At 41.0% G+C, this 13,712-nt stretch overlaps 2 protein-coding genes across 3 annotated transcripts in view; one reads left to right on the top strand and one right to left on the bottom strand.

Annotated features, from left to right (window-relative positions):
• Positions 1–1,059: 1,059 nt before the first annotated feature.
• ipp (intracisternal A particle-promoted polypeptide) lies at positions 1,060–6,492 on the bottom strand. Of its 2 annotated transcripts, none has more exons than XM_034703183.1 (10): positions 6,375–6,492; positions 5,549–5,970; positions 5,054–5,265; positions 4,342–4,561; positions 4,085–4,240; positions 3,797–3,964; positions 3,555–3,692; positions 3,178–3,300; positions 2,859–3,079; positions 1,060–2,754 (listed from the first exon to the last, which is right to left on the bottom strand). In XM_034703183.1, the coding sequence occupies exons 2-10, from the start codon at positions 5,886–5,888 to the stop codon at positions 2,530–2,532; spliced, it is 1,803 nt and encodes a 600-aa protein (XP_034559074.1). In that variant the 5' UTR covers positions 5,889–5,970; positions 6,375–6,492; the 3' UTR covers positions 1,060–2,529. The 2 variants fall into 2 exon arrangements, with proteins under 2 accessions (XP_034559074.1, XP_034559075.1); XM_034703184.1 differs by having other exon boundaries at positions 6,325–6,441.
• A 4,588-nt stretch (positions 6,493–11,080) lies between these two features.
• Positions 11,081–13,712, top strand: part of sgip1b (SH3GL interacting endocytic adaptor 1b) — a 71,848-nt gene continuing 69,216 nt past the window's right edge. Inside the window, exons 1-2 of the mRNA XM_034703182.1 lie at positions 11,081–11,193; positions 13,619–13,706. The gene's annotated coding sequence lies outside the window, so the exon portion shown is untranslated. The remainder of the gene's footprint in view (positions 11,194–13,618; positions 13,707–13,712) is intronic.

The following is a 13,712-nucleotide window of genomic DNA, read 5'->3' as shown; positions in this document are numbered from 1 at the left end:
GGAGTGCCTGGTCTTTGTGATAGTAGACAGGAGATTGTCATCTGATGATCTGAGGTTGCGAGATGGGAAGTGGCGTTTGAGGAGCTCGGTCAGGTATGAGGGCGCAAGGTTATTGAGGGATTTGTAGGTGATGAGCAGGATCTTGAAGTGTCTTTGGTGCTGTATGGGGAGCCAGTGGAGGTGCTGAAGGATGGGTGCTGATGTGAGCTCTGGAGTGGGAGTGGGTGAGTAATCGGGCATCAAACTGTGTTTTTTAGAAGTTTAAATACTGTTTTCCAGGCTTATTGAAGATGTCCTATTTTCTGCATTTAGTTTTGTTGTGAAATAATCCCTAATATACTAACCTAGTTGTCTCTCCCTGTCTCTACAAAAAAAACACAATGAGAACCCACAGTACAGTGATCATACATCATTACTTGTGCTGAAAGTTTTCCTTACAGACATGATTACGGCCAAATTTCACCGGATCCTTGTCCAGTGCGTCTCTGATCAGTCATGGCACCAGAGTTGATAGGCTTCTATTCTAGACAATGTGTTAACTTCAACTGGATCAGCTTCGTTGCGTTGCAGCTGCGTCTCTGATCCAGCACGCAGGAGTACTCCAGATCAGATACGCAAGACTTCTATATTTACCAGATGCCAGAGCATGACGCATAAATCTCAACAGAGAAGATCAAGCGGGGACAGGAGTCATCAGGTCAGAGGTTTTCAGAGGCCAATGCGGGAAAACCTTGCTCACATGACACCAGCTGTCCTGCTCCGTGCCCCATCCTACCTTCTTTTTTTTTTAAGTTGTATTTTTTTGGGGCATTTTCGCCTTTTTAATGGACAGGACAGGTGAAGAGAGACAGGAAACGAGGGGAGTGGAGAGTGGGGGATGACATGCAGTAGATGGTCAAGGCTGGAATCAAACCTGTGATCTCTGCAACGAGGGCTATAGCCTCTGTATATGGGGCACATGCTTAGACCGCAAGTCCAATGGCGCCCCCTCCTACCTTCTGTTGAACATTCAAGTGCATCACTCACTGTAAATATCTGCTTTGGAAAAAGTACCGAAAAAACATTGGCTTGCTCTTTATTGTGTTGCCAGTCGTTTGGTGTGACATCTACCCCAGCACAGTAGAAAGAGACATATTTTACAGAATTGCCAGTCTTATTGTATAAAATCTCATTTGCTTTATAAGGTCATAAAGAGGCATCACAGATGATATCAGTCTGTTTCATAGCCAGCTAAAACTCCTCACATAGGCTTTAATAAGCAGCCATAGAATTTCAAAAGTAATCTTATGGAGAAAATACTAGAGTTCGTTTGTTTATGCAGAAACCTAAAACTCTCTATCTTGATAAAGCCAAGTCAAGGTTTCAAGTTTATTTAGTACAAATTGAGTGTGACGTTTACAGTGAAGATCTTACTCAAACCGGACTGTAATCAACCCAGACTTATCTGTCAAAATAGACCATACACATCTTATTTATTGCAGTTCTCACAGCAAAACTCCAATTAATATATCAATTTGAAGTGTCTTGAATGAAGAAGGGGGGAGTGTGAGTTATTTGAGCCTTACATGCGCAGATTAAAGCTCTAAAGAAGTCTAAAAGCAAGCAATAAAAGCCAGTATCACTATTGTAACATAAATAATGTGTTTTGAAAATGTGTAACAGTTTATGAGAGGAAATACGGTTTGCTCCACTAGTCGTTAAGATCCCAGAGGAAATTTTCTGTACCGTTATAAGGTAAACAAGTCCTAACATGTGCACTGTTGCGTAATGTAGAATAGTTGAAATGTATGCGGAATGTAAATTGTAGTAATATCTGAAGCCATTGGTAAGTGATAAATAAAAGGCTTCACTTGCAGGGATTTGGAAGTAAAGAGTGACTAAGAGGCCCTAATTTCTTTTACACAATCATATTTACAAAAATAATCCAGTGAGATTCAACGTGTGTCTGTGACTGCACTGATGTGACAACAGTGCTGTGCTATTCAAGTACGTCATTGTTAACAGAAGTCATGGAACATTTGTTCCATTATTGATTAGGCTCCAGGTTTGATAAATATTCCGAGTAGCAACACACCGGCCTAAAACATTTTGTTGAGGAAACAGGAACAAGAACAACTAGAAATCAGTATTTGCACATATTTTCCAAAACCACAGTTCAAATCCCGACAGGACTTTAGAGAAAAACTTTCTGGTACATCCAGCAGTGATAAAATATCCTCATCACAAGGACTGTTTTGTTTTCATGTACACACAAAAAGGGAAAATATGTGTGACATTACTCTGATAGTAATGTAGAAATATTGTGGGAATCAAAATAGAGGTGCAGTTAATCCTTCTGTTCAATAAACGATAAATGCTGCAGACATTCAAAAAGAAAAACTTATCTTATTCAAGTATAAATAAAAGTTGTGATAATGTGAAAGCTAACTTAAGACAAAAACACATGTGTGTTTCTTAAGGTGCAGTTTTCTGTTTCTGCTGCTTCAGGATGATTCAGGTGCCGATATGGACGTTCAAAATGTCAATATTTCAGAGCACAGCCAGTCCTCCGTCACAGCGACTTGTGATCATGTTGCCAACTTCAGTCCAGGTGTCCAGGTGAGGGTCGTAGATCTCCACAGAGTCCACCGTCACGGGGGCGGAGAAGTCTCTGCTGGCAGCTCTCCCCCCAACGGCGTACAGAAGCCCGTTAACTGCTGACACCGACACGCCTGCACGAGCTGTAGACATCGAAGCCACCTCCACCCACTTCTCCTGCAAAAACAAACACAGAGTGGAGGAGGGTGTTACAGAATACCGACTGAAGGCTCTTTGGTGACTTTAGTAAAAGCAACATTTCCCCTTTTCTCTCTCTTCACCTGCTCTGGACAGTATTTCTCCACCGTCTCCAGTGCACCCAGTGCTTCATTCCAGCCGCCTACAGCATAGATGCAGTTATTGAGGCAGGCCACACCCACATATGCTCTCCGTGTGACCATGACGGGCAGGGCGCTCCATCTGCGGGTGATCGGGTCATAAACCTCGGCTGATCTCAGCTCCATTCCTTCATCACTGATTCCTCCGATCACGTAGATAAATCCTGGGAGGACAAATCAGTGTTTGAGAACAATCTTTAGAGCACTTCACATAAAGTTGAAGAGGATCTCACTTGTTGATTTGGGGTGAAAGTGAACAAACCTTGAAGCTCGCAGCAGCCAAAATAGTAACGAGGAACTGCCATGCTGCCTATCACCTCCCACTTGTTCTCCTCTGGATCGTATCGCTCCATTGTCTTCCCAATCTCGGAGCCGATCCAACCACCTGAACCAACAAAGAGCAAACAATGGGTTGAGTTTTTTAAGCCTGTTTCTGTTTCACAGGATGCTGGTACTGAAGTATTGATTTTGACTTAATCAATAACAGTTTTATACATTTTTCTGTTCTGACAGTGATAAGATTTTATCACCTATTCAAGCTGAATCACTGCGTGTTCTCTTTTTTTCATTCTTAAGTAAACTACAAGCTACTGTATGTATTTTGTCTCAACATGGTGCTAATGTTATTTTCTCATTTACCGAGTGCATACAGAGCTCCATAGCAGGGGCAAACACCAACGCCACATCGGGGAAAGTTCAGAGACGCCACAGCAGCCCACTGCTTGGTCACTGGGTCGTATCTCTCTGTGCAGTCAAAGATCATGGAGTCTTTCTCCCCTGGTGGAGGAATAAAGAAAATAATTTCTTGTCAAACTGCAGATTGATTGGCATGTTTGAATTTGGGGCTTGAACACAAACCCGGGACAATAAGTCTCTCTCACCTCCCACCACATAGATCATGCCCTCCAGTACTGCCACCCCTAGCCCACTGCGGGCTTGGTGCAGGGACGACACTGTGGTCCAGTACTGGTTGAAGGTGTCGAAGCGCTCAACGCAGCTCAACTCCCGGCTGTCGCTCCAGCGGCCACCCTGCAGCCGAGTGAAGCCTCCTGTCTCAGAGAAAGAAGTACAGATTGAGTATAAACCCTGACGTTTCTTATCTGGAAAACATCAGATAGTGTCTTTATTTCATTCTCACTGCTACAATTAGTAATGATTTGAAACAGAACCTATGGCGTAGAGGTATTTCCTGGCTTTTCTTCTGGGTCTCATCTTGGATGGCTGTAACTGACTGTACATCTTGTTTTCTTTGGGAGACTTTGCAACTTCAGTGTATTCTCTCAGGAGAGTCTGCAGTGCCACCCGCAGGCTGAAGTCTGTAACTCCTTTATTGAACAACAATGTTAAAAACAATTCAGGATGCTGTTTACAATGTGAAATGTGTGTGTTTAAATGTAGAAGGTGAGAACAATTCTTCTTCTTTTACCCTCTATGTACTTGAAGAGTCTCTGTGGGGAGAGCAGAGGGAATCGGACTGGCTCCAACACTTCCACTACATGTTTTTTCCTCTTTGCGACGTCTTGGAGAACCCAGTCCATGGCGGCAGTAAAAACCTGGTACTCATCTTCAATCCGCAGCTCTTCACTCCTCAGCAGCCTCACCATCTGATCCTTTGTCAGGCCCTTGAACTCATCCGTGACACACACCTAAAGGAAGCAGCCAACGGAGAATCATCTGTCATCTGGAGCATCTGTCTTCAAATGTAAAATATCAGTGGCAACCCTTTTAGCCACATAAATGGTTCAAAAAATCTTATAAAATATTGATGTTGTTTGGTTGGGCTTATCTTACACGAGCAATACAAGAAAAAAATAATTAACCAGGTAACACAGAGTAATAATAATAAGAATAATACCTTTATTTGTATAGCACTTTTCGATACAAGTAACAAAGTGCTTCACAATAAAAACACAATAAAAGCAAAGTAGCAATAAAAGCAAACTGACAATAAAGCAAAGAGGTAAAACGTTAAAGATTAAAATAAACTCACAGAATAAAAGCTTTACAATAAAAGTGTGTCTTGAGTTGTGAAATAAAATGAGGGACTGACTCTGCAAGTCTGATTTCCTCAGAAAAAGCATAGAGTTTAACAGAAACTCCTGAGAATGTGACATGGTGCACCTTTTCTTGTTTCATACCTCCAGAAAGTGAACATGGATGTAGTTCTCGGTAAACTCCAGCATTTCCATGCAGGCAATCTGCTCCAGGAACTGAAAGATGCCCACACAGTTGGACGGGTCCATGTGTCCCTTCAGAAACTCTCCACAGATTGACACCACCTCATTCAGCTGCAGCATGTCTGCTGCCACCATCAACTCCTGGACATTCTCCACTGTCACACTGATCACACCTGAGAGGAAGGGCACACAGTTTTCACTCATATGATCATACTAATAATGGAGATTCTCTTAATGGCATTACGGTGGAAACTACGGTGGCCCTGAAGTGCAAATAACAACGGCAAATCAGAAAACACTACAGCATTAACCAAACTGGAAGAAGTAGGTACCCTCGGGTGCCGTAGTGTTTTCTGAATTGCCGTAGTGTTTTCTGATTCTCCGTAGTGTTTTCTGAATTGCCGTTGTGATTTGCACTTCAGGGCCACCGTTGGAAAAATTGCAATCAAAGCAGACCTGTGTATATGAAGTCCAAGAGGACTTCAAAGACTTCAGTTTCCACTCCAAGAATCTGCACTTCCTCTTTATCAGCCTCCCTCATCCCCCCTGAAAACAGGGCGGAGAAGTAAGGGCTGCTGGCAGCCAGCACCAGTCTGTGGACTTTGAAGACCCGGCTGCCAACCTTCAGCCCAACGTCACAGAAGTCAGTGCGCTGCCGCATCTTGTTCATCTGGGCCAGGATGATCCTTGCGTAGCGGTCTGAGGCCAGCAGAGCCTGCTCCAAAGCCTGGGTTGCCATGGCAGCAGCAGCATCACCGCCACAACAAGTTGATGTTGACACAGAGATGGAGGACATAGCAGCGGGGGCAGGTCTGTGTTAACATGGATGCCAGTGTCTCCAAACCCTTCTCACGAGTGACTCTGAACATTAAACAGGCCTGGAAGAAAAATCAGCTGATTGCATGAAATGAAAAACACACACAGACTGACTCAAAGGAGAGTTGTGTAACAGCACAACACAATAGAGATGTCGACTATATAACAGGTCATGAACGAGAAAAACAACACTTTGTTCGACAGTGTCAGAGTCTAACATGTGATGAAGTCAAATGTAAACTCTTGTCTGTCCCCCTGCTGATACATTAGGTAAACAAACACACAGTAAGCCGCTATTAGCCCCGCATGCTAACAGAAAGGGTAAATTCAGCTCCGCATTTGTGAACAATTACTCAAATTCAACCTTACAACTTCCCTGTTTAGAGAGTGCAAGAGTCAACTCAAGAAATACTGACTTGCATGGAGCAGATGAGTCACAATACAGTTTGTTTTAGCCGTAACATACCCATAACTTTCCTGATTGAAGTGCAGGCTAACTTCCGTCACCCTGCAGCCTGTCAATCCGGAGCTCTAGATCGATTGCTTTGGTCTGCCTGCCGAATAGTCGAACACAGAGAGTTCTGCATATTCTCAAAGTGTGACTTTCAAAGGATGTCTCACTATGAGAACAACACCTTAAATTCAATTTTAAAAAAAGTCTAATTTAATGATGAAAAACTTTAAAAGATCTGTCCTCTTTAGCTGATGAAATAATTCACACCAGGCTGCTGTAAAATCAAACACCAGATGGCAGTGTGTTGCTTTGAACAAGGAGCCACACAAATGTAAGTCCTTGACAACAAGCCACATAAACCTACCATGTAAATTATCATAGTATTCTTAGCATGTCAGCCCCCAGTAGAATGGTAATTTTAGATACAGCTATCCTCCACTGTGTTGGCTGTAACCTCTTTCACTGCAGACTTGACCAAGCCTACAATCTTACCTAATCTTAGGCAGTGGCAATAAAGGGGAGTCCAGTTTGTTTTAATCTGCAGCTTGACATTAAATTACTTTAAACATTATGTTGGAAACCTGTTATTACATACAGACCTCTAGCAATGCTTTCGCCAATTAGACCAAATGAGGTGACGCCTGTGACAGTTACAGGAAAAAAGTCCTGTAACTGTCACTTGACTTGAATTTCCTGCTATTTTAATGTATCACCCAAAATGAAACAACCAGTAGTATGCTGGATAACATGTGGTGGCACTGACGCTGGCCAATTAAAACTCCAAGGTGGATACGTGCCAACTCGGCCAGCCTTCGCACCACTCAATTGGTTAACTTTCAATCTGGTTGCCATGTATTAAGTTTTCAGTGTATCAGGATTCCCTGAAGGCAACCTAACAAGGCCATTGTATCAGTCTAACAATGAGCTTATTGGATACAGCTTAAATGGACTCTTAGTGAGCTAACATAAGGTAAAGCTCACCTTTTGAACTAAGAGAGCTTTGAGGAAAAAAATCCCTGTCCCCTGAGTGTTCTTTCTCTATGCAGCCAAACAAAACAAGGGATTTGAAAAAATAGATTTAAATTGATACTTGTCCACCTCAAAACAGACAAACAATGAGTTTGTGAACATGGAAAGCATCATTGGTTAACTAAAGAATCAGTGATGACAGTCTCAGTTTCAGCATGGGAATGAATTGCTTTTAGTCACAAATGAAAAACAAAGACATATTTTCTTTGGAGTACAAAAAAGCTCTTCCATAATCAGCTCTTTCAAATTGAATCACCCCCTTTAAACTTGTGTTTCATCAAATTTAAATGTTGTTTATTGTATAAGTTTATTAGACAACCCAAAAATGTCTTCATGGAGGAAATATGATTATTCTTAACAGTGTCACAGTGTTGTCACTGCCTTTGGTTACATGTTAATCACATTATGTATTTTTAGTGTTCCTCAGGTGATCAGAGCTGTTTTGTTTTTTCTAGAGCCTCACTGGTGTGACAACAGCCTCTTTTCAGTCAATACATGCTGGGTAGTTACAAACATCTTCTATGTAAGTCTAAGTTGGCCATTCACATCTGCTGATTTAATTCCTAGAGGCACAGGCCTATACTAAAGCCTTAAAATTCCTTTAAGCAACAGAATGATCATACATTATCCCTATCATTCAGGTTTTATGTGTTTCATTAGCAATATGAAAGAGTTTCTTCTTTTTTTGCCTTTTGTTCTGTATGCTACTGCCTGGGCAGGTGTCTCTTGTAAAACAGGTTTTAATAACTAGGTGAGGTGCTAAAAAATGAATTTGAATGTAGTGACACACTCTTCTTCAGGCAAAATAGGTACTGTTACAGTGAGATTTTTCTTTTTTGCCAGAGCATGGCTGTTAACTATCAGGTTTTCTCCCATGGGCAAGGTTTTCCTTGGCCTGATCATTATAATTATTTCACAGATAATCATGTCCCTCCATTGCAGTGATGGGAAGCAGCAGGGTGTTTGCCTTGCTCCCAGAATCTCCCATGTAGTAGGAGAAAAAGAAAACAGTGTGAGGGTCATCCTATGGAAAGTGATCGCCATAATTGCCATTTTGTTTTAAGTGCAGGGTATGTATGTCTGACTTTTTCATCAGGGCTCTGTTTTCTGGCAAGACGTCGCTTTCACCAGGAAAGAAAAACACGAAGAGATGATACTGACAGTTTAAAGGTTCCTATGGGAGAATTAAGAGTTCAGAGATTGTTAAGTCTTATATCAAACCAGATAATGCCAAAAAAGCAATTACAGCACTTTCTGGTCACAGATCTATTATTTCCAGAAGATGACCGTAATTCATAATACTGTAAAAATCCCTGTTCTGCAGTAAGGATATTCTATTCTGTGTTAATAATAAATTCCTCCTCACTGTTGTTGCAAATGTTATCTCATCTACATTATTGTTCTGATATCGCCAGAATAGGAGCCTGTCCTCACCTGACAGGACTTGTGCACTACGTAACCCTTTCTTTTCTATACTGAGGTCACCGCCTACAGACAGTATTGTGCTTTCAGACTGAGCTGGATTCTGATTTAAACTCTGAAGCTTCTCTGCCATCTGCAGTGGAGCTGGTATTCGTCTTTCAGTGTCCTGTGCCACATTGGTTTGCTGCCCATGTGCCTGCTGGCTCTCTTTTTTAATCTATTTGAGAGCTGAAGTCCTACAATGAGATTGCCCTGAGAGCTGAAATCATTAGATAGGATTTCGTTCCATGAGAAAGAAAAGTAGAATGTTGTGTGTGAATCACAACTCTAGAAAACGTGTTTAAGGCAATTAGATCTTCTGTCACTGCTTAAGCCAGTCTCTGCAAATCTGATTTGGTCGTGGATCTGGATTGGCATTTCTCCTGAATTGTTTGTCAGTAAGTAGTGTGTTATCCCCTTGTGAGAGATGGCTCAGTGTCACCTCTCATCTTAGTATCTGAGTCCCAAACTACAATCACTTTTACCAGAGGTCACAGAGGAAATAAAAGCTCTCTTTAGGCTTACATTCAAGTTACTGAGTGAAGTGTACTACTTGATTATATATATATTTAATTTCACCAGAAAATTCAGTCGACATGAAATGTACTTTGAACATGAGATTCAATTTATAGGAGCACCTTTAACCACCTAAACTTGTTTGATTTAGGACTTATGACTGAATGTTATCTTGAGATCAAAGATCAGTAAAGTAATAATACAGACAGGTTTGTATAATATCAATCAAAAGCCTCTGTAACTCAAAGTTAACTGTATATTATTTTGCATGTTTAAGACTATTTTTAAGATATTAGAGAAAAAAATCCTCCCCCCAAAACAAGGGGGAGGTTTGAGCAAACTTTCATAGCAGTATTTTCATTCCAAACTAGTAAGATGTGCATCATTTGTCACAACCACTAAAGACTCCTGTGATACATCACATACATGTGCAATCCTTGATTTCCATTGCAGTATCTCAATAACCATGTGCAATACTGTAATTTATTCTATAACATATTTTATTATTATATTCATCCACTAAAATTTGCACTCTGGCTTAGGCTAATTCATTTATTTATATCTTAAAATTACTTCTATAACTTTCTTTGTACAAATAGTATTTTTATTTAGAATTTTTAAAGTTAGTTTTTAGGTTTCCATATTTATTGTCCTTACTGTCTTGTTGTGTCGTTACTGTCTTGTTAAGTACCAGTGTTCCATTTACCACGTCAAATTCCTTGTGTGTGCAAGCACACTTGGCAATAAAGATTTCCTGATTCTTGAAAAAAAAACTTCTTCATGCTTGAGAACAATTCAATGCATGGATTTTCTAGTTTTTCCATGACCTTAACAACAAAGTGAGTAATCAACTTGTGGATCTCAAGTAATATATATACACATACATTTTTACATTAGGGTACATAAACAAAGTACAGACCTTTTGTTTGTCCTTTAATTGTCAAAAAAATCAAGTCGACATGAAATGTACTTTGAACATAAGATTAAATTTATAGGAGCACCTTTAACCACCTAAACCTGTTTGATTTAGGACTTATGACTGAATGTTATCTTGAGATCAAAGATCAGTAAAGTAATAATACAGACAGGTTTGTATAATAACAATCGAAAGCCTCTGTACCTCGAAGTTAACTATATATTATTTGCATGTTTGAGAATATTTAAAAATATTAGAGTAAAAAATCCTCCCTCCTAAACAAGGGGGAGATTTGAGCAAACTTTCATAGCAGTATTTTCATTCCAAACTAGTTCGATGTGCATCATTTGTCACAATTCCTTCATGCTTGGGAATAATTCAATGCATGGGTTTTCTAGTTTTTCCATGACCTTAACTGCAAAGTGAGTAATCAACTAGTGGATCTCAAGTATTGTATATACATTTTTACATGAGGGTACATAAACAAAGTACAGACCCTTTGTTTGTCCTTTAATTATCATACTTTATAAGACGTTTCAAAGAAAATGTGAAGGTGGTATGTAAAATGGTTCAGTCCATACCCTACATGCTGCTTGGCAGGCAACAGTGTCTCTTGCCTTCAGCCTATAAGCCAGCTATAATGTGAGCTAGTAAAAAAGGAGAGGAAAAAAAACTCCCTCTCTTATCGATTCTGCCTCCAACATAGCAACTGGTCGCTGATTGGCTGACGTGCGGCACGTTCCCGGCCTCTCATTGGCTGACGGAGGAGCGTGAAAACGTTGGAATCGGACGGAGACAGAGGGGAGGAGAGACCTGATTGGCTGCGGCTAAACTGAAAGCGAAAACCTCTTTTCTGAAAGCCTGCGAGACAGTTGATGGTGTGTGTGTATTTTAGGCGTGACTCCAAAGGTAATTTGTCCTGCTGCCTACACCCCCCCCACTCCCCAGCCAGGGCTTATTTAAATTGAGAACTATAAAGCAAAATGACTGTGAATTTTAACGAGCACAAGGAGAAGAAAGAGAAAGAGAGGAAAAGTAGAGGCAGACAGGGTATGAATGAGAAATGAAATGGCACTGGGGCTCTGTTTTTTTGGTTGCATAGATTAAACTCAGATCCAGGGAGGTAAGGAAAACAGCTCAGAGTAGTGTAAACTAAACTGCTGGCGAAGCAAATAGCTTTGAGCTGAAGCCAGGTGGGAGTGTTTCAGGTTGAGGGAAATGAAGCAAAGGCCCAACTTGACCTCTACATCCTTCATTTTTTACACCATCCTGTACAGGAGATTTGAAAAATGCACCTTTTTAGTACCCTTTCCTGTCCCTCCTCTTTTCCTGTCTGTCCACACACTTTCTATAACCACTCTCTCATGATCTTTTGGACACTCAACAAAGCCTGAGTGTGACTCAGTCCTCCTGGTACAGTGTGTCTTATTTATTATCCCTGTTTCTCCACTGTATACGATCCATTCTACGAGAGCATGCATGCGGCCAACCGGCTCTCTATGCTGACACAGGTAAGAGGGAGTAATCCGTGGCCTGGAACTGAGGCTCTTCCCCAGTACATCCTTGCCCTGTGCACCTCATTAATCCCTACCTAACGTAGACCTTATGTGATAGTTGAAAGAGGCCACCTGTTGCTCTGGCCACAGAGGGCCAATTTAATTTTTCCTCTGATGTTACACTCAGGATAGGGAGCTAAAATGCAGCTAGGATTAACTTTTAAAATAAAAATAAAGTTCAGGGCATATGATTTCTGTCACTTCTGATTAATCACCAACTGAAAAGACGATAGTGAAAATTTAAAGTGACGCTTGGCAAATTTTAAAGTTTTCAACAACAGGGGTTACCTAGCTAACAACATTTGATAACTGGGTGACCATTTTTTCAACCCCCCCCTAATGTGGACACTATAATTTACCGCAAACCAATATGTATGAGTTCATGGTACAATTGGATCTTTCCTCAGTGCACCTATCAACACCATGGAAAGTACCCCAGCGGATAAAGAATCAAGTCTGCCAGGCTCAACCCAAACTTAAATGGAAAAATGTGAATATTTAACACTAGTAAACACATTACACTAGGACTGAATTGCTATAAACTTTGTGTGTGCAAAACACAGCATATAGTTGCACTTCAAGGCCTTAACTCTCCTGGAGTTCTGTGGAAAATGCTAACTTCCTGTTTGGCATGATAGCTAGCATACTTGACGTTACGCAGCAAGCCCTGTTGGGCTAGCTAAGTTGCTACATACCAAGATTGACTGACATACAGACAAATCAATATAGAACTTTGAGTCACGTTACATTAGGAGTGTTTTTCTATCAGTTAGCACAGCAACAGCCTTGGCAGTGACATTGACTACAACATACAGAGAAATCAGTGTTGCAAGCATGGTGCATTGTATTGGTATTTCAATTGGTTCAAACCGGGACAGGAATAGTTCAAAACGAGGTCATATTTGTGTTTTATAGATAATTAATGGGACTCGGGACACGGAGCTTGTAAATGAGATAGTCTCAATCCAACCGGGACATATGGTCACCCTATTGATAGCTGTACTGGAGAGAAGTCACCCCTATTTATTGTGTTTTGAAAGTGGCTCATCAACTCAGCATGCTGGGATAGCTAGTGATATAGGCCAGGCTGGTGGTGCCACCTCTAACAGTTGTATGGTGTTACACTGTAAATGAAAAACAACTGTGTCGATGCCATTAAGTGACCGCCAATGCAGGTCCGACAAAAGAGAAAGTTTAAGTGAATTGGTTGATTGCAGTGGGTCAACACAGATAAAGTAGCCCTTATTTTCACATATGGATTGTACCTGTTAACATTTTCTTAGTTGATTAAGAGGGGTTGAGAGGACTCCCTACATTTACATTATTTACAAAAATGTGACATATTAGCAAAAATGTAATACATGAGCTTCATCATGAGCCAGATGCCTAAGTAGAATGCTGTTACCCAGGGTTAGCATTCTAATCTGCAATAGCCATGGCATCCAAAGCTCTACAAAAGTGCATCTTTGTAGATGTTGCTGAATTCAAGTTTGGGAAACTCTGAAAACATCTTGTGTGACCTCGGATAATATATCACTGTGGGATCAATTTCTGGAGACTAAACTCAAGCTAGCCCACACCAAATGTTTACAGTTGGGCTGCATTCTTTTCACAGGAGCTTTGAAAAAAAAGGTTTCAAAATACACCATGTTCCCAGTGAAGTTGGTTTGATGGATAGTTTTCGAGTGACTCAACCCCAGCCAGACTGAGAAGGGAAAGGGCCTGCACATATCCTGCTATTGTCTTTATCGCTTCCTTTCTCTTCCATCTGTCCACAGCCTGTCCTCCAGTGCTCTCCCTGCCTCATATCTCTGCTGACCCAAGGATAAGCTCATCAGACGACAATGGCTCCACTCGAGACAGATGGTATGT

The sequence above is a fragment of the Notolabrus celidotus genome, chromosome 15 (assembly GCF_009762535.1).
Source record: "Notolabrus celidotus isolate fNotCel1 chromosome 15, fNotCel1.pri, whole genome shotgun sequence".
Classification (NCBI taxonomy): domain Eukaryota; kingdom Metazoa; phylum Chordata; class Actinopteri; order Labriformes; family Labridae; genus Notolabrus; species Notolabrus celidotus.
The sequence above is the reverse complement of the archived record's forward strand: the minus strand, read 5'-3'. Positions and strand labels throughout refer to the sequence as shown.

What these genes read in the sequence shown, in the direction of transcription:
- ipp (XM_034703183.1), bottom strand. Translation starts at nt 5,888, where the DNA reads ATGTCCTCCATCTCTGTGTCAACATCAACTTGTTGTGGCGGTGATGCT. An exon ending in TCCATGTTCACTTTCTGGAG is followed by an intron (nt 4,562 to 5,053) that starts GTATGAAACAAG and finishes TGCTTCCTTTAG; the next exon opens with GTGTGTGTCACGGATGAGTT. An exon ending in TGGAGCTCTGTATGCACTCG is followed by an intron (nt 3,301 to 3,554) that starts GTAAATGAGAAA and finishes TTGTTGGTTCAG; the next exon opens with GTGGTTGGATCGGCTCCGAG.